The 24,950-nt window shown below is 41.6% G+C and overlaps 1 protein-coding gene across 2 annotated transcripts; it reads right to left on the reverse strand.

Moving 5' to 3' along the window:
* On the reverse strand, window positions 1-24,697 carry rnf38 (ring finger protein 38). 2 transcript variants are annotated; one of them, XM_051945863.1, is made up of 13 exons: window positions 24,556-24,697; window positions 22,895-23,622; window positions 10,393-10,454; window positions 5,579-5,781; window positions 5,119-5,491; window positions 4,864-5,028; window positions 4,391-4,561; window positions 3,664-3,843; window positions 3,446-3,549; window positions 3,257-3,341; window positions 2,993-3,114; window positions 2,787-2,886; window positions 1-2,589 (listed from the first exon to the last, which is right to left on the reverse strand). In XM_051945863.1, the coding sequence occupies exons 2-13, from the start codon at window positions 23,481-23,483 to the stop codon at window positions 2,527-2,529; spliced, it is 2,217 nt and encodes a 738-aa protein (XP_051801823.1). In that variant the 5' UTR covers window positions 23,484-23,622; window positions 24,556-24,697; the 3' UTR covers window positions 1-2,526. The 2 variants fall into 2 exon arrangements, with proteins under 2 accessions (XP_051801823.1, XP_022067442.2); XM_022211750.2 differs by having other exon boundaries at window positions 22,895-23,569; window positions 24,556-24,695.
* Between the last annotated feature and the right edge of the window lie 253 nt (window positions 24,698-24,950).

Below are 24,950 nucleotides of genomic sequence, written 5' to 3' on the forward strand. Positions count from 1 at the left end.
TTTTAGAAGAGGATGTTATACATTTATTATTGAACCAGCTTTTGAAATCCAAAAGACAGGGTAAGGGATTAAAAAAATCATTGCACTACGTAATAAAGTATTACTAGAAGTAACTCTCATACAAAATGTACAAATGTTTGTTAAAAATTTCATTATCATCACAACAGGCCTTCAAATGATTTTGGTTACAAATAAAATACATAATGAAACTACTATGACACCATTTTAATTATAGAGTTTCATAGAGTTTGAAGGGAAAATATTCAAACAACCCAGCGACTTGCATGGAAAAGTTTAGCAAAATGAATTGATAAGCACTAATCATACTGGTTTGCGCCATGTTTCTGTAAAGACATAAATAGTGGGACTGAGGTAATTGCTAGTGTACCAAGCAACAACAAAAAAAACAAAAAACTGTCCAACACAAACAATCCTAAGACATGAAATGGATGCATACAGTCAGAAATATGACCCCCAAGAAAAAGAAAAGATGACAGGAAACACCATTTCCATTGATTCCCATGGCTAATACATAATTTTATACACTGACAACACTGAAGAAGAGTTTTATAAAATGATGTTCTTCCCAGATATTGATGCACTTTGCATTTTCTGAAAAGCAAAAATCTGGTTTGAACAAATATATTGGTCTGATGTGGTGACAGTGAGGAGATACTTGGAAACAAATGAAGTTGCAAAGAAGGCATCTCAGATGTAAGACACTGCAGGTGCCTGGCTGAACTTTCCACAACACACTTCTGTTTTTGCAGTCTCTACTGGATGTGGCCTGTGTTAGGTAGTTGTCTACACTTAAAATACCAGTCGTGATAAATAGTGATAAATTACATTTGAAAGTCTTTTCTGTGCTTGAGGTGAACGTATTTGAGTTACATTATGACATGCTGATATACGGCTTAGAGTGAAGATGCATTAGGAACACACACACAGACCAAAAACCTTTAGAAATCTGAGAATATAAAAAGGGTTGACATATTGGGATACTGAAGAAAATGTAAGTTTTTAATGCATTCACGTCTGTTCTCACACACATTGATTGTGAAAAACGTATCAGTGGTTGGATCAGAATGGAAAAAAAAAATGTACAGGTCTCAAATCTACATATTAAAGTGCTGAAGTGTCAAATCCACCAGTGAAACAGTAGATTCAGCTGTGACCTTATAAGCCTCTTCAAACATATTTCCTGTCAGTGATGGAGAAAACGCGCGTTACCTGCCAACACCGACAGAAGGTATCATGACAGATACGGTCACATTTCTGAAAACCTTATTCCCAAAGGAAAAGTAGCAAACTGAGCACGGACGAAAGTTTTGTTGCTTGAATGAATCCCCATAGTTCTGTAAAATCTAACTTTACACAATACAACTTGAGAAAGCTTAGCAGACATGTAGAGATGGTGACAAATGACCCAGATCTGTTTTCTTTACTTTTGGGAATACTGTATCATAAATGTCTTTGAAAAACCCTAAACCTTTACTTTTTCAGACAAGAACGATGTTGATGGGCAAACACAGTGATGGAGACAGAAATGTAAAGCATATAAATAAAAACAAACTCGACAGAAAAAGCATTGTTAATCTTCCAAAACTTTCATTTTTAACTTTGATTCTTGCTGTAACGGTCTGAAGTTATCCAATGCGGATAAAACAACTTGGAGTGGAAAAAAAAAATATTGAAAATTTACGGGACTGTAACACATGAACTGCATAAATACCACAGAAGGAGTAACTCGCATCCACACACTGACACACACACACACACACACATTCAGAGAAAATAAAGTGTATTTTTTCACTGTTCGAAAGTAGTTCATTCTTTGACACACAGTTTACAGTAACTTTGTCTCACTCCATACTGGCTGCTCTGATGCTGAGGAATGCAAGAATACACAAAGAAGAAATTAAAGTGGCTCATTCTGTTCAAAACTAGAATGAGTCTAATGAAAAGGACAGTCTCTGCACGCCACGATGTGAATGCTTCATTATAACCAGAACAATAACAAAATTATCAGAATCTTTGGACTGCCAATTTTCTCTAAATGTCTGTTAGTACAGCTATACAGAACTTTTCAAATAAGCTTTTTCTTCTCTTATTCACCTAGAAGACTGAATGGATCAGTTTGGAAGGGCTCGCGTCATTAAAAAAAATACAAACATAAATGTCCACCTGCACATGACACTGTGTATATTTCGAAGGCCATTCATAGTGAGCAGTAACCGTCAGCAGAAGGCGGAGTAGTAGGGCATAATTAGTCCAAAACAGAAGGCCTGTGAAGTCCAGAGATAAAGTGAATGTGAGTCAGCAGAAAGTCTCCACGCTGCTAAATGCTAATTCCAGGTGAGAATTACTGTTCAGTGTCTGCGGGATGAACAGTAAAGAATTGAGGAGCACTGGTCCCCGTTATGCGGCAGACTGTGTAAGTCGAGGCCTTTGATAAAAGGTATAGAAGTTCACTGATTGGTTGGTGCATCCAAAAGGAAGTCAGGGATTGTGGGTGTTGGCATGAGGTCACTCAGAGTCCCGCTGGACCTCAGAGGCATCGGCTCGACAGATAGGACAGGTCCGGTTGGCCTGGAAGAGAGAAAAAATAAGGAGTTAAAATGATAAATTATGATAATTGCAGCAATCAGGGAATGCCAAGAGATAAAAAAAATAAGTTTGTTTTGCCATTTTCTCATAGGATCAAGCATAATACAGTAAAAAGTTAATACATTTTCAATATAAGTTAATATATTTTCTGTTGTAAATAAAATAATGTCTTTACTCACCTTAAGCCACTTGTCTACACATTTGGCATGGAACTCGTGATTACAGGGTAATACCCTCAGGAGTTGGCGAGACTCAAAGTCACACATACATACCACACACCTGTAAGACAAAGGATGGGAGCTTTTTAACACTGTCTGGCAGTAACATTTCGAATCATCCCAAACACCTGCAGCAACCCACAAGACAAATGCCTCACGCTACTCACAGTGTTTGCTCAGACTGATGGTTGTTGGGGTTGAACCTGTATGACGGAAGCTGTTCTATATCCGCCTTCGTTAGACCTCGGGGCTTGGCCTCTCCTAGACGTTCTGCGAGGTTCAACAGGGCCTGGGGGTTCCACACAGAGAGGGAAAGTTTAGAAAAAATCATCACAGAATAACCAGCAGTTTGAAAACTGGGCTGTCTTCCAAAGACCATGCATCATGTGATAGCATTATTGGCTGAATGCTGTGGCAGAAGTGAGTCCTACCTCATAGTTCTCCACCTCTCCATCATCCACATCCAGCTCTAGACTGATAGCAGGGGCCACATTTGGGGGCACAGGAAGCATTGACCTGTAGGTGGTTGACAACAAAAAGCTTAGCACATATTTATCCCCACTTTGAGGTCAAAATCACATGTATGGTTCGAACATAAACCTGAAAAAAAAAACACTTACAAGAAGTAAGGCAGGAAGCTGGGGTGGTAGGGAGATGGCGGTATAGCCTGCTGAGAACGGAAACGCCGGCTTGTGAACCGACGAGGCATAAAGTGGGGATAGGGCTGTGAAAGACAGACAGAAGAGAGCTAATTCATTACTCCCAGGGTAAAATCCCCATGTTTTAACAATCCTACATAATAATCCAAACAAATATGCCATTTGATTAATGTACCCACCACTGTAAAAAGCTCCTGTGACAGGGGGTCATGGTGTGAAAGGAATTGGAGTGGCGTAGAGGGCGGCAGGGTGGAGGGAGGCTGGGGGTGATGGTGGTGATGGTGGGCATAGCTGAAGCCTCCGCCCACTGAAAGCTGCTCTCCCAGAAGCTCAACTTCATTTTCGATCCTCTGTAACGGCTGAAATGAAATGACAACAGCATAACAAGTGTTATGGTGGGCCAAAGCTAGTTGCTGTTGGGGTTTTTTTTGGCACCAGATAATTTAATGCGCCATTGAAAACCAGAAAAAACAAACTGCTGTTATGTGTTGTAATATATAACAACAAAACAGAAAAACAGAAGCAATTTACTCTACAACTTTAATTAGACGAACAGACATGACACCTCGTCGATCGGAGAACCCGAAAGAGGTTAAAAACTCCACTTCAAGATAGTATTGTACCTTTTTTTTAAAAAAATCTCGTCAGTGTTCTTGTCTTCTGAATTTATCTAAGTGTCTCCCTTGTATCTAAAGTAAATCCACTGCAAATATCATTTATGGTCAGCAAGCACACCATCATATTAGGACTGGCACAGTTTTCTTTGGCTTCATAAAACTACAACAAGCAGCAACTTTCAAAAATTACTGGCTTTCCAGCACTTGAAATTACTTTCAAGGACAAAATAATTCAAAAATGCAAGATAATATATTATAGTTAGGGGAAAAAGCATAATCATTTACATACCGATCGCGGCTGTTGTGTCTGGAAAGGCAGGAACTGTCCGGGTGTGGGGAGGTGAGGCGGGTGGTGAGAAAGGTGAGGCGGAGGAGGAAGCAGGAACTGAGGATCACTGGACAGCAGTGAGGGGAAGGCATAGGGCACTGGCAAGTGTTGCATTGAACATGCCTGTAGCATCTGGACAAGGGCAAAAGAGTAAAAAAGAGAAAAAAGACAAGAGAGAGAAGTTTAATTGTATGTTTTCTTTCTGCGGTAACTAATGTGCATAGTCTTGCCACAAGGTGGCAGCCACAACTGGGAAAACTAACAAGCATCCTCAAGCAGGAAAAAGTGCTGCTACAATTATTCAACTTTCCTCATGTACACTTCTCTTTTTCTTTGGTGAGCTATGGTAGAGACTGTACAGCACAAAGTGTACTTTTGACTCACAAACAAACCCACCCACTCCTACAAAGTGCACACTGCTATATTCCTCTCACCGGGTGGTAGTGTTGTCCAGTGCTGAAGACCACACTGCAGGCAGGGACCTGTTGCTGTGACGAGCAGGTGGGGGGAAGATGCTGACCGCTACACAAAGGCGCTGCAAGACCGTGAGGAGGAACCGGGGTCACTGTGTAGGAAACCGGTACACTGCCCTGCTGCAACTGGTGAGAAACCATACCACAGTTATCATACATCCTCCTACACACCTTCAATGCCTCCTACACAAAAATTTTAAATATTTGAAGACTAACCTGTTCATGCAGGTCCATAACCATGGCTCCTTGCTGCTGCTGTGATGCATGATGCTGTTGCTGATGATGATGATGGTGGTGGTGGTGTGCAGCCGGGTGCAGTAGCCGTGGCGACAAAGTGGGGGGATGGAAGGCTCGGGGCTCCTCTGAACCTGCCCCTCCGCCACCAGCAGTGGGAGGCTGGCCGTAAGTACTGGGGGTGTGCGTTGGGTATGCCTGGTGTGTGGAGGGATGTGGGTTGTGGTGGTAGTTTTCATCCTGGAGCTCCGAGGGTGAAAGGCGAGGGGTGGGGCCTGGGGTGTAGGGGTGGTGATGGGAAGGCAAGTGACGGGACGGTCTGGAGAGACGGCCACGCTGACGCCTTGCTGGCGGGCTGCAAGTCAGAAGGAGGACAGTTTTAAAGTCGGCACCCTGGGGTAATTTGTCACAGTGGAAATGCAGAAATCAAGAAAAACCTTACCTGCGTCTGTGTCGAGCAGGAGTGAGGCACCGCTCCTGGTGGTAGTGTGTGTGGGGGTGAGGCTGTCTCCGACTTTGGGGTCCTGACTCCCAGGGGCGGATGGGGGGAGAAGGGGTGGATGGTGGGGGGGCAGATGAAGTTAGCTGTTCCAACACGGACTGACTGGACAGCCTTTGGCGCTTTGGACTGGGGCTTTCCTCACTCTGCAGAGGGAGGGGTGGAAAATGGAGGAGATGGATAGGGCAGATGGGTATTGCAGTCAGTGACCAATAGCATTCACGTCAAATAAAACCAGTTTCACTATACTATACAGTCCCTGGGCCTATAAGTCATGCTATTGCATAGACACTATGTTCCTTTTGTGACTCATGGCATTTCCTGTATGATCCAGTGTATGTGCTCATATGTGTTTGTGTGCATGCGCTTGTGAAAGAGAGTGCATTACACCACCAGCACTCAGAGGCCCTGAGGGTTCAAAGTCACTTCCTCTTGGCTCGAGGAAATGCAAACACAAGGCAAGCACTCACAAGCCCATGTGCGAATTACAAGTACACACCCTCAACTGGATAACTTGACAAATACTTTCTCGTAGAGGCAAAAAATAAGAAGTCAGAGATGCACAAAAAAGCAGTGACATAGCTGAACATGTAGTCAGCTCAGGTTTAGACTGACTCAGGAGTTATCATATACCGTTTCAATCCTATCGACTCATGTGTGACTCATTTCACTTACTGTCAAACAGTGACTCTCACACTTGGCTCTTGGTGAGGCAAGAACACACACACACGCCCATGTGTCAGTTCTTAGTCATTCCCCCTTACGAGGAACTTCGCTGTGCTCACAAGAACACACAGGTTCTTTAAGAGACACCACACACACACACACACACATTGCCCCATCTCAACACCCCCCCCCCCACACACACACACACACACACACACACTTCTACTTACTTGATCCCTGCTTCCATCTCCCCTCTTCGTGGGAGAGACACATTGTTAAAGTGTGATAAAAATGACTCAGCGGCTGTGACTTTTTAGCACACACACACAGACACACACATCCACAGCTCAGCAACCTTGAGAGCAGTGTGATAGCTAACAGGAAACAGCTGGAGAGCAGACTGCAGAAACACACACACACACACACACACACACACTTATAGAAACGCCTGCAGACATGCGCAAATTCACATTCACACATGGGCAGCTGCCACTGTTTGAGTTCTACAGCCTATAAAGAACAATACCTTCTGAAGCTCTTTAAAGGCAAGCTCTACTGTTTTAACAAACCAGAACAAAATGTATTTTGACTGTAGAGCCAACAGAGACAGTACACTAATGGCTTGCTCCAAGTACTGGATGTGGCCTGAGCTTGACCAGTTTATGGAAAAGATAAACAATAACAATGACTTCATTTAGTCTTGACCAGAGTGAACTGAATGATAGGAGAGAACTGGAAAGAAGGAAGAAATAGAAGTTAGAGCAAGAGTGTAAGATTAGCAAAGCTGTGGCCCAGTGAATGCTTCAAAGCCCACATGATCCTGAATGGCAGAACAAATATGGCTAGTAGTGAGGTTTAGACGCCACGATGCTGAGTACGTCTTTTCATATGCTATGTAAATCACCACACACCTGAACATGTGAATCCAAGATGAGTGTAGTGTCAACAAACTTGCCATGTCCTTTCGCTTCTAATCCACTACTTCAAATTCATTTGGTCTTTTAAGTGTTTGACAGATTGTCTTTGACTGATTTGATAGGTAGAACTGGATATCAGGAGTTAAACAATTATCAGCATAGTTGATTAGCTCAATAAATAGTCATCCTTTTTCCAATTGCAGGCATTATATTGTTTTGTCTGATACCCATTAAAAAAATCTATTTAAAAATGTGCTACTATCTGTAATCACTCTGGGACTTTGGCAATATCTCTCCCACAGCTGTAACAGCCAATCAACACTGACGAACAAATGATGATTTTTTTATATTTGAAAATATGATAAACATATATTAAACAAAGGCATTTCTACAAAGTTCTGTGTTGGAGTTTGTGTTATTCTAAATTTTGACATCAAGATTTTCATTATGACTGAAAATGTACATTGGTTACAAATAATCTGCATAGGCCTTGAAAAAGGCATATTGGCCAAAAAATACTTGATATTGATAAGGTGCATTTAAATGGCTGCATGATTTATGTTTAAAATGTTATTTTTAAGAGTCACAATCTTTACTCACTCAGTCAAAAAAAAAATCTGATATTCAAGGTTGCCGCTGATTTAATTTGGAAAAAAAACAAAACTGTATAATATGAAAACTCTTGTCAAACAATGATACTGGAACACATCTTAAAATACAAAAAGTACCCATGTCATGCTAATGAGTTTGACTTAACTGACCCTAAATATCAAACACAAAGGACAAGAAAGCCTTTAAGAGTAGACTATGAATAGGATGACTCCTCCTTAGCTTTTATATGTTTTTTTAAAAGAATATTGCCAGACAAGTATTCAAGCTGAGGCGCCAAGTAAGAGCTCTCAAAGGCTACTTAAACAAGATTAAAGACAAATGTACCTTGTTGAATTCACCTCTGTTACGTGTGTATGAAGTCATATTAAAATTTCTTTTTTTGGGAAATTAAACAAAAATACCACTTGATGAAAGTTGATTATGAAGTCACACACAGACAAGACTAAAGTGTGCAAATGTGTCAGTGTGTTTAAAAAAAATGAGAAGAGCAATCTATTTTATCAAAACCAATATACAAGAAAACACACACTGTCTACTTTATGCCTATGACAGCACTGGATGGAGGGCACCAGTGATCCACCCCCACCCGTTAAGATTTCCCCCACAACCCCTCTACCAGCCTAACCCCAACCCTAAACCCCTAGGGACATCTACTGTGCCCATTTTCATAACTAAGCCAGCCTCTTCCACCATCACCACCACTCTCCCCACCCTCTTCAACAACCTCTTCCCATCCCCCCCTTTCCTTCCATCAGATAAGCTAAACCCATCTATAGTTCCCCTTGCACCCTCTCTTTTTTCCCTCTGTCCGTTTGCCCTGTCCGAGACCCTGGCTTGAAATCTGACGGGACAGGATAGGTTCTTCAGGAGGACAAACACATACAGTTGGTCTTAACACATGCAGACTATTGCCCATTAGTATGAAAGTTTGATGGACCTGTCTACCCATGTTAGTGGGAGGGGAGCATTGTCAGACAAAGGAGTGTATGTGTCCTCAAGCAATACGCCATAACATAGCGGTATGTTCCGACCGAGTGCTTGGTGTGAACATATACATGCCTGCTCCAAACAGCTTTAGACAAACACTATAAAATATATTTTTTTAAATAGCCAACATATGCAGGCAAATAGGTACAGTGACTCCCAGCACAGCCTGGAAATATTATGCTCTATGGCTGATACTGAAGCACATTCTGCAGCGCTCGCAGCGTGGAGACCGCACACACATCCTCCCATTCCTTCTCACTATGTCCACATTCAGTGTGTGCACAGACCAGACTGGACAGATATCCTGAGGCAGAAGTACAGACACACCCTTCCACATTCTATTTCACTATGTCCACATTTGGGGTATGCATGCATCTACTCACACACACAGTAACTCTGGCCAACAGTTGTTGTTTCTTTGATGTCAGTGTTAACAACCAAAATAATAAGAGGCCCACATAGTGCATGAAAATACAGACATAAGAAATACAACCGAGACCAAGTTTCTTTTTCCAGCTCTAGATTTTGTTCATGAAGGTACACACTGAGCAAATATGGTCATTTGCTTTAACAGATTCATTAATATTTGCAGACATGCTTCCACTAACACTCAAACACTTCTCCCTCCCCCACTTATTTTCTTTCCATCAACAAGATTTCAAAGCCCATTTTGTTTCCTCTGCCACTGTTCCTCCCTTCCTTCCCCTCCCTTACCCATTCCCCTCCTTTTGCTTCTCTCACTCCAACCAAGTTCCACAGCTGGAGGTGAAATCATTAGTAATACCCCCTCCCTGTTTTTGGCCTCGCCTCCCTCCCTCCCTTCCCTCTCTCCCTCCAAGCTTTCTGCAACACCTTTCTCAGCATCCTGCCTCCCCTCTTCTCCTTTTTCACAATTTTTCACTAGATTGGCTTTTAGCACAGACCTTCGCTTGTGATAAGGTCTATCATTGACTGAAGTACACTTGTACACTCCATTACTGAAATGATTAGTAATACTATGTTAAACATAAACATACTATGTGCCATCCTTTGAAATGCAAGTGTACAATTTCTAAAGAATAATAACAACCCTAAAGGCAAAAAGGAAAACTATATCTTTAGTGAATGTACTGTAAATATGAAGGTTACATGAATGCATCATCCAGCAACTGACTTAATCAGCTGTAAATAGAAAGTTTACACAACTGGCCATCAACTGTTTATTGAAAGGAATAGTCTGCTCCCACTTTGCCCTTTCCATCACATTAAAATAAACAAAAATGAATGGAGCAATGTCAGTGCAACTGTCCATAAAGATTCTCCTTAAATAACAAACATGTATATTTCTCTATGCCTGTAAGGCAGAGTTGCCACACGCCTTCATCGCTACAGTCTCTTTAAACTTGTATAATGTATAAATAGCAACATACCATGTGTAAGTTTACTTGAAGTTTTTCAAAATATGATTAACGGCCACAGAGTGTGGCATAGTCAACAACATTAAGCAATCTCAAAACTAAAGCTTCAGGCCCACCACTGCCAAAAGGGACAGAAAAATGTTGTTATTGCTGGTATTTAGAAGTTTGTGAGGCTTACCTTATCACTCTCCTCTCCATAGGCATGGTCTGGGTGGCAGTGGTAGGATCCACCAGAGGCTCCTGTACATGGAAGGAAAGAGCAGAACAGGTCAGACACTTAGCCATAACAGGCTCTTAAAAAATCTGATTTTAGGAAAATAATTAATTGATTCATTATTGTGAGTATGTGTGATCCATAAATAGAGCAACAACTAATTTTCTTGAGATTCCAAAATACAATGTGGCATCCAGAGCTGGCTTTGAACTGCTGTGTGAGAACAATGGCCTCAAGTTCCTTCAGATTTAAAACATGCCACTGAAAATGTTGTTTTGCTTTAAGTATAACGTCAGTCAAAGTATTTTTCTTGGCTTTCCAATATTAAGAGGGGGGTCTGAATGTATTTCACAAGTATGTGCAACTCGTATTGTGTAGTATTTTACAGTACAATGAACAAAACATGCTGCCAATACCTTTGGTGGAAACTGATAGTACCATAATACCCAGTCATTGTGCCGAGACCCCTGTTTATCTGCGTACATTACATTTAATCTTTTTGTTGTCATTGTTCTAACGGAACTTGGATTTAATACTCAAAAGCAAAACAAACAATGACAACATGTTTGTGAGAAGGGACCACAAAAGTGACTGAAACACATATGCTGCCCTCTTGTCTCAGATCAGAACCGGTAGATGTTGGTGCACATGCACATACACACACACACGTATATACACACAAAAACAAACAAACACAGTAATCCTGGATTAGAGAAGCTTTCTGACGATACCGCTGCTTGCATCACAGCTAAGACTTTTACTCTTTTGTTTTTCCACAATCCTTTCATCTTTTTATTGTCTTTCTATTTATTCTGGCTTTTGTTATCCCTTTGTCGTGGGGACGTCTTTGCTTGGGGACGTCCTCACCACAGATGGTGGCAGTGGTATACACACCAAGGGTAAGCACTCCCAAGGGCACTCCAGACAAGGCTACCTTTACAATGGAGATGAAGAAAGCTAAACTGGAAGGGAATAGATGCAAAAAAGGCCTTTAAAAGGAGAATTTTTCACCTATCGGCTGTTTGTTTGTGGGATTCTTCCTGCTCACAGCCTCCTTCTTTGAAGTAAAGCTATGACTGACAACAAAGAAAAGAGAGGGGAGAGAAAGAAGAGACAGACAGAGTGAGGTTTTCACAACTGAATTCCTCAATCCTTAAAAAGCCGTTCCTCTCATACTCCAATCCCTAGAGCAAGCAACATAAATGGATAGAAAAGGTTGAGGTAAGTAAAGCTTATGTAGTGTAGCAAAAAAAACGACTAAAAGGCTATTTCCACTGAGATGATTTGGGACGAAGTACTGGTGAAGCATTCATGGGACTCGCTGGCTGCACGGCACTCTTCTGTACGACACTCATTCACTGATCACAATAGGCAAAAATCCAGCTCCCTCCCTGAATGTGGTCTCACTTGCACATTGTCAGAATCTTGTAAATTGAGTCAGAGACGAGTCATTCAGTCCGAGTCACTCTATGGAGGCCAACACAGAAGCTTCAGAACGGGTTTAAAATGTTTCAATGACATCATGCCCACTGTTGGACTAACAGACTGAACATAATTTAGATTTTGCAGTTAGGAACCTCAAGGAAAGATGGCGGTATTGCAATATAAATGACAATGTGTTTAAACAATATTGACATAGAAGATTTTATGAATAATGTGACATTTGAACTACAGTAATATGAAAGATTTTAACATGTACAAACTTCATTAGCGGCCAGGCATTCTGCGTAACAACAGCGTCTTTTAGTCATGTTTCTCCTGCTGCAACAAGATCATTGTTGACATGTACAGTATACGTAGTGTTGTTTGTGTAGCCTACAGTATACAGGAGAAAAATGACAGCTGGACCTTGAGACAACAACACAGCTCAAGAGACTTGAAGACAAGAACCAGAACAGGACTGTCAGCATGAACACATTGCAACTAATAGCTTAGCATAGATCACAATCAGGAAGGTACAGAAAACTTACACGCAAATAATACACAAACACATACACAACATGTAGTAAACACAGGTGGAAAAGTAGTGAAAAAATAAGTAAAAGAGGATGAGTGGAAGGCAGAGTCTGGAACGATTATACTGATTAAAAACGAATAATCAAATAGAAATAAACTGTATATAATAGAAGCACATTTACAATAAACCACAAATTAAACTTTGATCATCATTCTGAACAGGCTTCTTCAAATCATGTTTTATTAACTGTAACTTTTGAAATTTCTGTGACCTGAGAATGATGATATCTTATTTAGGCTATGTAGATTTTTAAAATAGATTTTCATTTTTCATGTAAAATGACCACCACTTCTAAAAACAAGTCTTAATCATGGTGGAGAAAACAAACAAGTTGTGAAGCTCTGTACATGCAAAAAAACTACTTTGACAACATCAGGGCACTAACTTGCAGCTTTCTAAACTTAAAGTTGAGATGAAACAGCATCCATAATATGGTGGGTCTCCACTGCAGGAACTCATGTGCAAGGTGGTGCGAATGTTTACAGGAACCCCATGATTGAACTTTCAGTCTTTTGGTTTCATTGCAACATTGGAACTTTTAGCTTTAACAGTGACGTAGAGTGCCAAACAATGACAATTAGTAACTACTGGGGATAACTTCAATTCTTTAAGCATGTAGAAAAGACTACAACTGAGGCTATATGGTGAATTTTATGTTGTTAATGCCGATGTTAGAGAGGAGGTTCTTACTACTTGAGGAGGATACTAGCGAGCAGAAAAATGGTTGTTGTCCTCTCCGAGTTTAATCAGTCAGCATCAAGCCCCACACAGCAGCTTTCCAGGCTAAAAGGAAGTAACGTGAATTAGGCATTTTTCCCCCTTGAAAACTGCTCAGAGGTTTGGGCTGTCCTAAAACTGTCTGAAAGTTCCTGCAGTGAACAGCTTACAGACAGGGGTGTGGTTGTGTGATCAGGATATAGTCAAAGGTAATGAGAAATCTGGTGCTTTTTGTATGACTACATAATGCCATACTGCAATTAGTGCAGGAATAATCAGGTCAACAGACTCCCTCAAGAATAGGAATTAATATTTTTTTAATTAAAACATTTCAATCTCTTTTCTGTCATAAAAAGCAAACAATACAAAATAATGTGACTTATTGTAGGACCACAGAAATAACACACTACAATCCAACTCTTGACTTTGAAAGTCACAGCACAAACTCTAAATATTTATATAACTGAACATTTCCTAAAAAGTTCATTTCAATGTGTGTTATACAAACATAAGAAAAAAATGTCTGCCATCAAAGCCAGGTTCAGTGACTATGTTCAGAGTGAACAGTGTGCAGACCACATAAAACCATCCAATTTTTACACTCAACCACACCACCTCAATGGCTGCAGATAATTGCCATTGACTTCAGTTGTTTGCGCTGGAAAACCAGCGTAATGGTGATGGGGAAGAGAGGATGAAGAGGGAGTGTGAAGGAAAGAAAGCTGGGTGACAAGGAAAGGGCAAAGTGGAGGTACAGAAGAAGAGGACAGGCCTAGAGATGCACACGAAAGGGTGAGAGCACTGAGGAGGAAAGGGAGATGGGACCAGACATGGAGTGGAGGGAAAAAACATAAGGAAACGACTGGAGGGAGAGAGCAGTGGAGGGTGAGAGAACAGCCAGAGAGAGGGAGCAGGGTGGGGGTTGTGGCTTCCCCTCTTGACTGCTATTGATTTTCTGTAAGCCTCAGAGTGCATCAGCTATTTCTATCCATTTCCTCCACCTCTCCCTCCCATTCTCATCCCTCCCCCCTGCACTCAGCTCAGACACCCTCCTTACACATCCTCCTCCTCACACTCTCCATTACTTCATCACCATGCCTCCCAGCCACCGATCTATTTCCCTATCTGCCGGCCTGTCTCTCTCCCATATATCCCTGCAGCTTTATCGCACAGCATCCACGTTTCTTTTCCTTGCCCAATCGCACCATCTCTGTCCACAATCTCCATCACCCTCTCTTTTGCAGTCTTTCTCCATTAAACTACCTCTTCCTTGCTCATGTCAAAACAGAAAAACACAGGAGAGAGTGGGTGAATATAAAGAGTGGTTGAATAGATAAGATGAATGGCAAGTGACTGAACAAATCATCAGCTTGACAAACAGGAAAATGCACTGAAGCCACATAAACTTGTGTAGAACTTGTACGTATTCACGTGGCAAAGACAGAAAGTTTTAAAAAACATTTTTAAAAATAGCAAATGTAACATATGTGTAACACAAACACACACACATATATATGCACCTCTCACATCACCCCGCCTCCTAAACACATGTCGCAGCACACTCCACACCCTTGCGCAAAGCAGTCAAGTAACAAGCTGATATCCAGGCTTAAAATAGGCGGGCATGTAGCGCTTGCCTAGCCATTACCTGCTACGCATGTGCTTGACGGCAGAAGAGTGTGACTGCGAGGTTGCGTATAGAAACGGGAATGATTCTACCTTCTCTCCCACTTGATTGTCCTCCTACCTCTCCCTTCTCATCATCTTTCTCATCATCTTCTTTTTTGCTGTTAATGACGAAGTCCTTGAGGCTACTCCTCCACCTGCAATTCCTCTCAAGTCTGAGAATTTGCAACCCACAATCTGCGAACATGTGCATGTGTTTGCAACATACTTGAAGTAAAAGTATTTTGAATATAGGCAGCAGCATTGATTTGATCAAAATGAGAGCATAAAGAAGAAAAGGAAAACTAAAGGTGTCAACAAATTCAGAAGGTTATGAGCTAACCAGAAACCCCCTAGCATATTCCTATGAACCTTTTCTACTGTTTAATATGGAGAATATACAGCTTGGCATCTTTTGCTATGTGACATTAACAGGTCATTATGGCCCAATATTTTCCCATCAAGTGAATATCATTCATTTATATCAGTTAATTTCACACACAACACTGATTTGTTTGGTTTTTACAGCAAATAAAGAGCAAGTAAGAGTGCCAACTTCAAAAAGATTTAAATCCCTCACCACTTAAATGCATGTATGCATGTGCAAATATTGATATTATATTTTTTCTTTTGAACAGGGAAGTTTTTCTGTGCTCACCTCAAATCTGAGTACAAAGAATTATGATTTAGTGACAGGTAGATCCTAAAGAAATATAAAAAATAACCTTTAAAATGACAGTTTTGACTTAGAAAAGACCTTGCAAAGTAGCTTAAAGCATGCCATCAAAGGCCCCAGCGCACAACTGCACAAGCAGCTCAAGGACAATACCTGCCTGAATGCACCGTCAGCCCTGTCCAGTTTCATCGCCAGCAACAGCTCCATAGAGGATATTTTATTAGTCAATACGTGCATTTCTATTGGTTGATTTTTCAGTGAAATGTTCAATATAAACAGCTTAATTTGTGCGCCATCTACCTTTGCGCTCTTGTTTTTGCTTCTGTCAACCTCTTCTCAGCACATGAGAATGCTTTGACAGTGACATAATTTTGTCTGTAGGCACATGTTTTCTGAAAGTCCTGTTCCTGCCCCCAGCCCACTCAGGGAGCTCGTAAACAATGTATGTGCACATACACTCAAAGTCAGCAGAAAAGTAAATGGTTGTATTTATATAGCGCTTTTATCCAAAGCGCTTTACATGATGATATGTCACATTTACCCATTCACACACTGATGGTGGGAGCTGCCATGCAAGGTGCTAACCACAACCCATCAGGAGCAATTAGGGGTTAGGTGTCTTGCTCAGGGACACCTCGACATGAGCTCAACAGGCCGAGGATCGAACCGGCAACCTTCCAGCTACAAGACGCCCACTGTACCCACCGAGCCATTTCTCAAGATTTTGAAAAAAGTAAGTTAATGAGAACATACAAAATACACACAGCTAACCACTACTTTCGCTTTCTCACTCTCCCATCTGTCTTCACAATCTCCCTCTTGCCCCTCTTCCCCAGTGAAAGACAGAAACCATCTGAGAGACAGTATTAGGTGAGAGAAAGTAATGGACAGAAAAGGAGAGACCGATGTCTTAATTCTCCTCTTTCACCATAAATCTCAACATTATTGCTACAAACTGAGCTTTAAACTCACTCAAACTACATTTAGTGGAGCTAATAAGAAAAAACATTTGAGAAATATTTTTTTTCTGTGTCTTTGAAGTAATTAACGCACAATTTATAAGTCAAGGATCAATGTCACTATATCTACACAAAATCACAAAATGTCAAATGCCTGAATTAAAATCCTGTAATTACTCATTAAGTTTTCTTTCATTTTGGCTGTGTGACTGCAGTAACTGAACCAGATGGCTACATAGTGCTAAAATTAAATTAATTAAATGCTACTTTATTTGGATAACAGAAATACCACAGTAAAGACGCACACAAGCACATATGGGTATAATACTGTTTTTGTTCAACAGGTGCCAGTGCATGCAGCCTATCTGACAAGGTCTGTCCAAGATAATACATTCGACAAAGGCTTTTGAATGATGTATGCAACGCTATGCTCTCCATGACAAAAAGGCAAAAAAAAAAAAAAAAAGAAGAGGCATATATGCTCATGGTAAAGGCAGTTTTTAAAAAAAATCCCTGCAGAAGTTTCAAAAACATCAGTTTTGCCTCATGAATATGAAAATGTTGCAGCAAGGCACAGAAAACTAATCATCTACCCCATATGAAACACCTCTGGTCTAAGTATAAAGTTTTCACAATATATTGTCCCCAAGTTATTGTGTTGACAAAAAAAAATCTATTTTGTTTAATTAATCTAATGGGTCATCAATTAAGAAAGACTTTTAGAGCAGTACATTTGTCTTTGCTTTTCTGCATACCTGGTAAGCATGCTAAAAATGGAAGTTTTACTGTGATCTGGACTCTGCAAGAAGGGCTTGTTTGGCTCTTTCTGTGAGAGGGGCACCGTCCCTGCATTCCAGGCTAAAGGACGTCCAAGAAGCTGTGATTGAGTTAAAGAAATACAAATAAGCAACTGTGTTTTCTCCCTTTTCACAGAATGATTATGAGTGTAGCCAGACCGTTCTCCAGCACTGACATATATGTGGAAAAAGGCCTGGCAACTAAGCTCTGAGTCAGTAGTTTGTATCAGACTTAAAAATCCAAAAGCACCTGATAAATTCTCGCAACCGGAGGGTTGCGGTTCGATCCCCCGGCCCATCGTGCTCATGTCAAGGTGTCCCTGAGCAAGACACCTAACCCCTAATTGCTCCTGATGGGTCATGGTTAGCGCCTTGCATGGCAGCTCCCGCCATCAGTGTGTGAATGTGTGTGTGAATGGGTGAATGTGATGTATCATGTAAAGCGCTTTGGATAAAAGCGCTATATAAATACAACCATTTACCATTTAAATTCATATGCTGAAAACTGTGGGTCACCTGGTCCAAAAAGAGAGTCAAAAAATTATAAATTAATTAACTAATGTCTTTATATTCTGTCCAATACAATGGAGGCAGGTCCAATCAAAATAAATTTTAAGAAAATCCAAAAGTATAACCTGAATTTTAAATGCCCCCAAACCCTTGTGGGCTTGCAGGGTGGCAGAAAAATGGATCAAAAACACTCACAGAATCTTGTCATTCATTTCTCCACCATCCCTGCAGCATGTTTACTGCTGCACACTATCTGTTTACACTGTTTATTTAAACAGTCCTTGTTTAGCCAAAATACAATGCTGTGAAGCCCCAAATCTTCAATGAGTGTAGAATATTTAGCCATATGTTGGCAAATTGAAACACATTTAGCATATGTGTGGACAGCAGAGGAATGGATTACGTTGCAAGGGAGATTTGGAGAAAAAAAGTGTTTTCTTACAACTATAACTCTACAAAACATCTAAAACAAACTTTGTTACTTCCTCAATCAGCACCTACGCAGACTTGCAGTAATAAACTCATTTGCCTTTTAGGTGACTTTTAGAACAGAAGCAGAAAAAGCACAAGAAGAGGTGGAAATAGGGAAGGACACAGTGAGGGGGAATGTTGAAAAGACTGAGGATGTTCAATGTTCTTGACATAGAATTACCACAGAAGCAGCTGCAGGGTAAAATACAGGAATGAGAGAAAAGCTAAAGGTGGTTACATTCATGGAATTGGTTCACTTTAAAGTTGGATTTATTCTGGACACAAGGAAGTTGAAGACAGTCCTGTCTTACCTGTAGCATTCATTTTGACATGGAAAACATCACACTTCCAGAAAATCATTGAGTCATTAAATTACAAAGAAGGCAACAAAATTTACAAATAAACCACAGCTATCTAGCTGCCTGAAGACATAATGCTTTTGAACTATATCCAGTGGAAACCGGTACTACAAATTGGCATTCACGACATAATCAAGCCACATCCGTTGGACATGCCCAGTTATATCAACAGGGACAAAAGGCTAACATGCAAAACAGCAGGAGCAAACAACACCTCCCTCCCTTCCTTCTCAACATTCATTCATGCCATTCTGACACATACCTTTACCTACACTTACAAACTCACTGCCGGTCCTGCCTTCAATCATCTCCTCTGCCTTCTCCATGCCGCCATCTGCTCTCAGCTAATAATTTTTGATCTCTCCCTTTCTAGTCACAGTATCCACACCTCCTCCCAGGTTGCACACTCAACTGCTCTCTAAAAGCCATGCTTCCTCTCTGCGCTTTGCCTACAGTAAAACTAATGACATGCTATGTCTCCTACACAGTCAGCCCTATTCCATGAAATTTGTTCACATCCTCCTTTTGCTGTTCCTCCTTGGCCTCAGCCTAATTATCTCTCCCTTTCCTTCCTCATCCCCTCACTGTGTTTGACCTTCCTAAAACTCCTGTGCTGCACTTTCTCGCTGCACTCCTATAACTGCACTTACTTCTTTTTAAACGCACTCCTCTCTTTTTCAGCTCCGTTTTTGCACTCTTCTTGGCCTCTTTTGCCTCTCCTTTTACTGACCTTTCTTAAGGCTTTTAGTGACCTCTGGAATTCCCTCTTTCACTCCCTCTTAGAAGTACTTTTTTTCAAACCAGTTCCGAGCCCTTCCCTTAGATTCTGATCTAATTTAAGGTCACCCTCCACTATTCCAAAGATCTTCTCTTGCTGACCAAAGCGACTGCTTTGTTGTTTATTTGGAATGACAGAGGAGCAGGGAACCCCTGCAACTTGGTCAATCCAAGTGAAAGAGTTTCTCTTCAAACTAGAGGGGGTTGCCTGGGCGACAAGACAAAGGAAAGTTAAAAAAAAAAAAAAAAAACAGAGTGCATGTTTCCACTTCTGTTACAGACAGAAGGATGGAGAGGATAGGAGTGGAGTGGAGGGGTAGAGGTAGAGTGGCAGTAGTGTCCGCCTCTCTGCTGCTTTGGGCAATCCATTAAAACGATCCTTCCATTAGACAAATGTGAGGGAGGAGGCCAAAGAAAATGGACCAGAGGGGTACAGAAAGGGTGGACTGATCCAGAGGGGAGGGAGGAATGAATGTGACTAACAGAGGACAGGCTGTGACAGAGGTGGGTCAGAATTGGGATAGGATATCAACTGCTACAGAGGATGTTTTTAATCCATTTGAATGCATTTGGCAGCAGCTTCAAGCATTTTTTGAGCACATTTGCTGTGCGTCTTCTTTGCTCTTTCAGTCTCAATTTTGCGGACATGAGCTTGTAACACATGGACCTCATAGCGCATGAGGATTTCCTAAGCTGGTAGGCAAACTCATTTGAACAATATATGAAATACAATTTCAAAAACAGATAACAAAAAAGTGTGCACTACAGACAGTATGTAGCAAGCATTAAAGACTAAGGCCCCAAGGAGGGAAATGGGACCAAAAGAATTACAACAGACTACAAGGAGAGGAAGGAGAAGGAAAAGGAGAGACTAAAGAGTACGGATATCATTATCTTTCATGCGCAGCGCAGGTGACAAGCATGGGAAGAATAGATTAAGTATCTCTCCTCCTCTCACACTTTCTCCCAACAAGCAAGGCCCATTCTAGGAATGGAAAGAGGGTCGAATAAAAGGTGTGTAGTGTTGGGGAAAAGTCCAGCTAGCCAGCTGCTTCATTCTTGCAAGAGAATATTCAACTATAAATCAGTCCCAATGCGTCCTCTGGCTAAGTTAACAATGCAAGTAACACTCTCAGATAAAAACAACTACTGTATTTTTATTTTTTACTAAAACCCAGCTTGCATTAGTTTTGGGCTACTACAGCTCCTCTAAAAGAAGAATATGCCTACACTTCTGCAACTGTCTTATCTTCTCTTACTTGAACAAATACAGTAGAGAGTGAAAGAAAAATACAAATTTGCACACATGTACATCTATCTGTATTCTTTCCATATGACTGTTCTTTTTGTTGCTATGGATTTGAAAATAGTCTTGATAACAAGTGAGTGAATATCTAGAATGGCTAACTGGGGCGTCCTCCTGTAGCTCAAAATCAATTTGAATGGAAATACAATAAAGCCATTCTATCTATTGATTTGAGCTATCCTATAAATGTCATAGCCCAACTACTATGACAGCGTACAGGTCGTAGATCACAGCAGACCGGTCAACTCTGATGAGGACTAGAGCTTCTTTAGTGATGCAGTGTGACTTCGCAAATTAAAATACGACTAAAATACAGATTGCTCAGTTCTCTCAGTTCTTCATTTTCTTATTTTTTGACACAAACATGCAAATGCAGACCTTGGTTTCCCTGTAACCCGTCGAGCCACCCCAAAGGTGGACATACAACACATGTTGCGTAAACAGTCTATACAGGCTGGGAAACCAGAAGGGGCCTTTGTTTGTTTATGTGTTCAGCTGGGGGTTTATTTTCTTACTCTCACTCTCCCAGACAGGTAATTCCAGTCTCGATACGCAGTTGCTCAGTTGTTGTTGTTGTTTTTTTGTGTGTGTACACACATATGCAGACACCTGTTTAAAGTTGTCTGTTTTTCAGTAAGGCCACAGACTTCCTGTGCTTTATGTGTGAGATTTGTCATGGCAGAATATTGTTTTAAGCTTTTTATACAAATTAGCTTTGTTTGACCATGTAGTTGAATTCCTTGTGCAAAAGAAACAATAAGTAGTAGTGACTGAGCTTACTCACGGTTAACTACATCATCTGTCACACATGAATTGTTTAGTGACAGTAATGACTGGGTTGTTGGTCTAAGGAGTGCGAGTTAAGTTATCCCTGCATGTAGAAATAGTATGAGTAGTTAGTCACCCCTAGACAGTGCAAACCTAAATTCCCATTTTCATTTCACCCTTATATTTTGATCGTCAGTGATTCAAATGATTTTTAAAACTGATTTTTTTTAATCACTCTACACAGGTACAAATCCGCATCTATTTTTGTTGACAGGTTTCCAATTTGTCTTATTATAAAATGATCACTAATGACATATTACTCAGCACTCCCCTGAAGACAGCTACCATCTATACAGAAGCATTTTCTTAACCCGATATTCCAGTTTGGAGTGCTATTAGTTTTAGTGAAAGAAAAGCTTTCCCATAGCCTCAGTGAATGTGAAACTCAAGCTGTGCTGTTTCAATGTTATGTGGTTCACTACACTGCATTCGCTGTGTGAGAGTGCCCTCACATGTATTCTACACTCAGCACCAGTCCACACACACCCTCAACAAGTTTTGCTTTGCTCTGAAGCAAAAACATCAAAGCATAGATTAACACAGGTATTTACTGGTAAAGAATGCCTTCTATCCAAACAAAATATGCTCATGCAGCAGACAGCAGCAGTATATCCGTGAGTACAAAGGCCACAGTAAACTTTATAACACTATATTCTATCATGAAGATGAACTGAAATACCGGTGCTAAAATATATATATATATACAATATGGCCATCTAACCACGAAGCTACATAATATGTTCCTAAAATCAGCTTGTGTCAGTACAGAAATAGCCTATATGATAAGTGTCTATTTTCTTTCTCAGTTCCTGAACTTCACCTTTGCAGCCCACAAAGCCAACCCTGTGGGTAAACTACCCACCATTTTACTCCAAGTACCCATTAGTGTTTGGGTTTTTTTTTTTTTAGAAGAGCAGACGATGCCTAGTTTAGACAGAGATTAGCATGTACACACTGTAAGGCTTGTTACCTAGCTACATCAATATTTGTGTAATTGAATAAAGGTAGACATACCACAGTGCCTTAAGAAATGCAGTCTGGTTAACTAACTATGCACTTGAACTGGCTCGAGGCTTTCCAAGTCCACACCACAGACTGCTGTTGTTCATTTACCTACTGTATGTACTAACTGTGCACCACATCCACACTATAGTTCAGCACATAAAACACCCCATGTAATTACATCAAATGTGTTCACACATGCACATACAGTACTGTCATGCCAACCCCAGGGCAGTCCCCTAGTTCACACTTTGCCTCTGAATATGCATTACGCCTCCATCCCCTCTACTCGCACAGTGTGTGAAAATAAAAGTATTTTAAAAATGTGTGACTCGAGCCTACATAAATATATACACGGTCTGTGACAAGTGTGGACGTTTACCTGCTGCCGGGATGCGGTGCGCTCCGGGGACCGAGGATAGTCTCTGAATGCCGGGAGAGGCGTTACTTCCCGGGGCTCGCTGCTGGTTCTCCGAGTGGTTGCCGTGAGCTCCAAGAGGCGAGCAGCCGGCACCGTGCTGCATCTGTGGATGTAGCTGCTGCTGCTGATGGTGATGGTGGTGGTTAGGTACCATAACTCCTCCGCTGGTTATTCCATTACCGTTCCCTACACCGTACTGCTGGTAATACCCCGACCGAGAGCGCGATCGAGTCCTTGGTGGCTCCATGGCCATTTGGTGGGGGTGAAAGGGATGGAAAAGGAAAGAGGAGGACGCGGCTGGGGACTGCGGCGGAGAGCCGTTGGTAGATCCGGGCTGTACAAAGCCCCTCGCCCCGCTCTGGCTGTAACTATAGCCCCCGAGTCCTCTGCCCCCCTCCGCGCCCCCGTACTCTGTTCGCTCCGCCGACTCCGCCGCCCCCGCCTCGTCGAATAAATCAGCCCCTTTAGGGACAGGCTCCGGGGTGGAGGGCAGCCGGGGCCAAACTCTAGGCTCCTGAGTCGTTGGCTGTCCAGCGGCTGCGATTGGCATTTCCTTTTGGGCTATTTCCTCTGTTTCTCCTTTTTTTTCTTGCGTTTTTCCTCTCGTTTCCTCTCACAGAAGAAGCTTTTCACAGACTGTTCAGAAACACAAAGTTGGAGACTTGAACTGAGCAGTGAGGTACCCCCGTCTAAAGCACAAATACACACCAAATCAAATTACTTCAACCAGCAACACCCGTGTTTGTTTTGACAAACACGTGCACAGTAATTTGGGTTTAGCTTGTAGTTAACTTCCCTCAAGTTTGTCTGAGTAACGTTACTAAAAACAGCGTGATTCCCCAAACTGGTTGGACAACTAAACAACGTTGCCTAGTCAAGATACCATCTTGTGTTTTTAACCAAACAAAGCGGTGGGGAGGATAAACACTGGTTCTCCTTTTGTAGGAAAATGTATCTCACGGTTCACCAGCGACATTTACTCCTCAAGAACCGAGCAAAACGGCCACGGCTCGCTAGCTCACGAGAGGCTAACGTCGGGGGGACATGCTAACATTAGAGCGCATAGCACACTGTAGTAACCGCGTTAGTACGCTTATTATAACAGTTGAATAAATGAGCTAGCACAGCCTACCGCTTCCTCATAATCGCATTCAACCCCGAACTGAGTTTAAACCAACTTTATCCACTTTAAACCGCATTTAAACTTGCTTAGCCAGTCTGCGTAATGTCTTTCGCTAGCTTGGCAAGCCATACCAACCCCTCCTCCTCCACCGACCAACACAGAGAAAAATCCCGGAGCTAGCCACCCACGCCTCGAATCCCTTTAAAATGTTAGGTTAATAGTGACAAAACAAAAACCGGCTTTGAGTTTTTGAAAAAGAAAACTTATTCTGGTTGATTTCTCTGGTGAGCCGGTAGTGTTTGCCCCCAGCTGTAAAGAGGCAAGCGGCAAAGAGCGCAGAGAGAGAGAGATATGAAAAAGTGGTCAATCTAAAATTACAAAGAAAGAACCACGGCTAAAATTAACACGATCTTAAAGAATGACCCCGCCTCTGAGTCTACGGCTGAAACCCGGTTTAATTTCGCTGAAGGGAGTAGTTTTATCCAATACAACAACTTACCTTCAATGTGCTCTCCTCGACTGTACTCCTGACTCGGATCTGTCGATAATATTGTGAGCACTGCGTGTGAGTGTGTTTGAATGCGAGTGTATGAGCCCAGTGTTCGCTTGGTGTCAGCGTGAAATGTGACAGACCGTCAACGCTCAAGTCGGATTTCACCAGGCACGACCAATCGATACCGGAAAACACGCCGCGTTTGTAGTCGCTTTTAGCACAACCAGCACCTCATACAGTGGCCCAGAACAAAAGAACACGGTAGAATATTTGAAAATGCTAAACCTGGTTCGTCGTTGCTCATTCTACCCCAAAACAGCGACTTTTACCGGTTACGCGAACCGGTTTACGATTGGTACTCGATTAGTAGTCCCTGTTAAATCAGAAGCTGTGGATAGCAG

Source organism: Acanthochromis polyacanthus, chromosome 3 (genome assembly GCF_021347895.1).
Source record: "Acanthochromis polyacanthus isolate Apoly-LR-REF ecotype Palm Island chromosome 3, KAUST_Apoly_ChrSc, whole genome shotgun sequence".
Taxonomy (NCBI): Eukaryota; Metazoa; Chordata; class Actinopteri; family Pomacentridae; genus Acanthochromis; species Acanthochromis polyacanthus.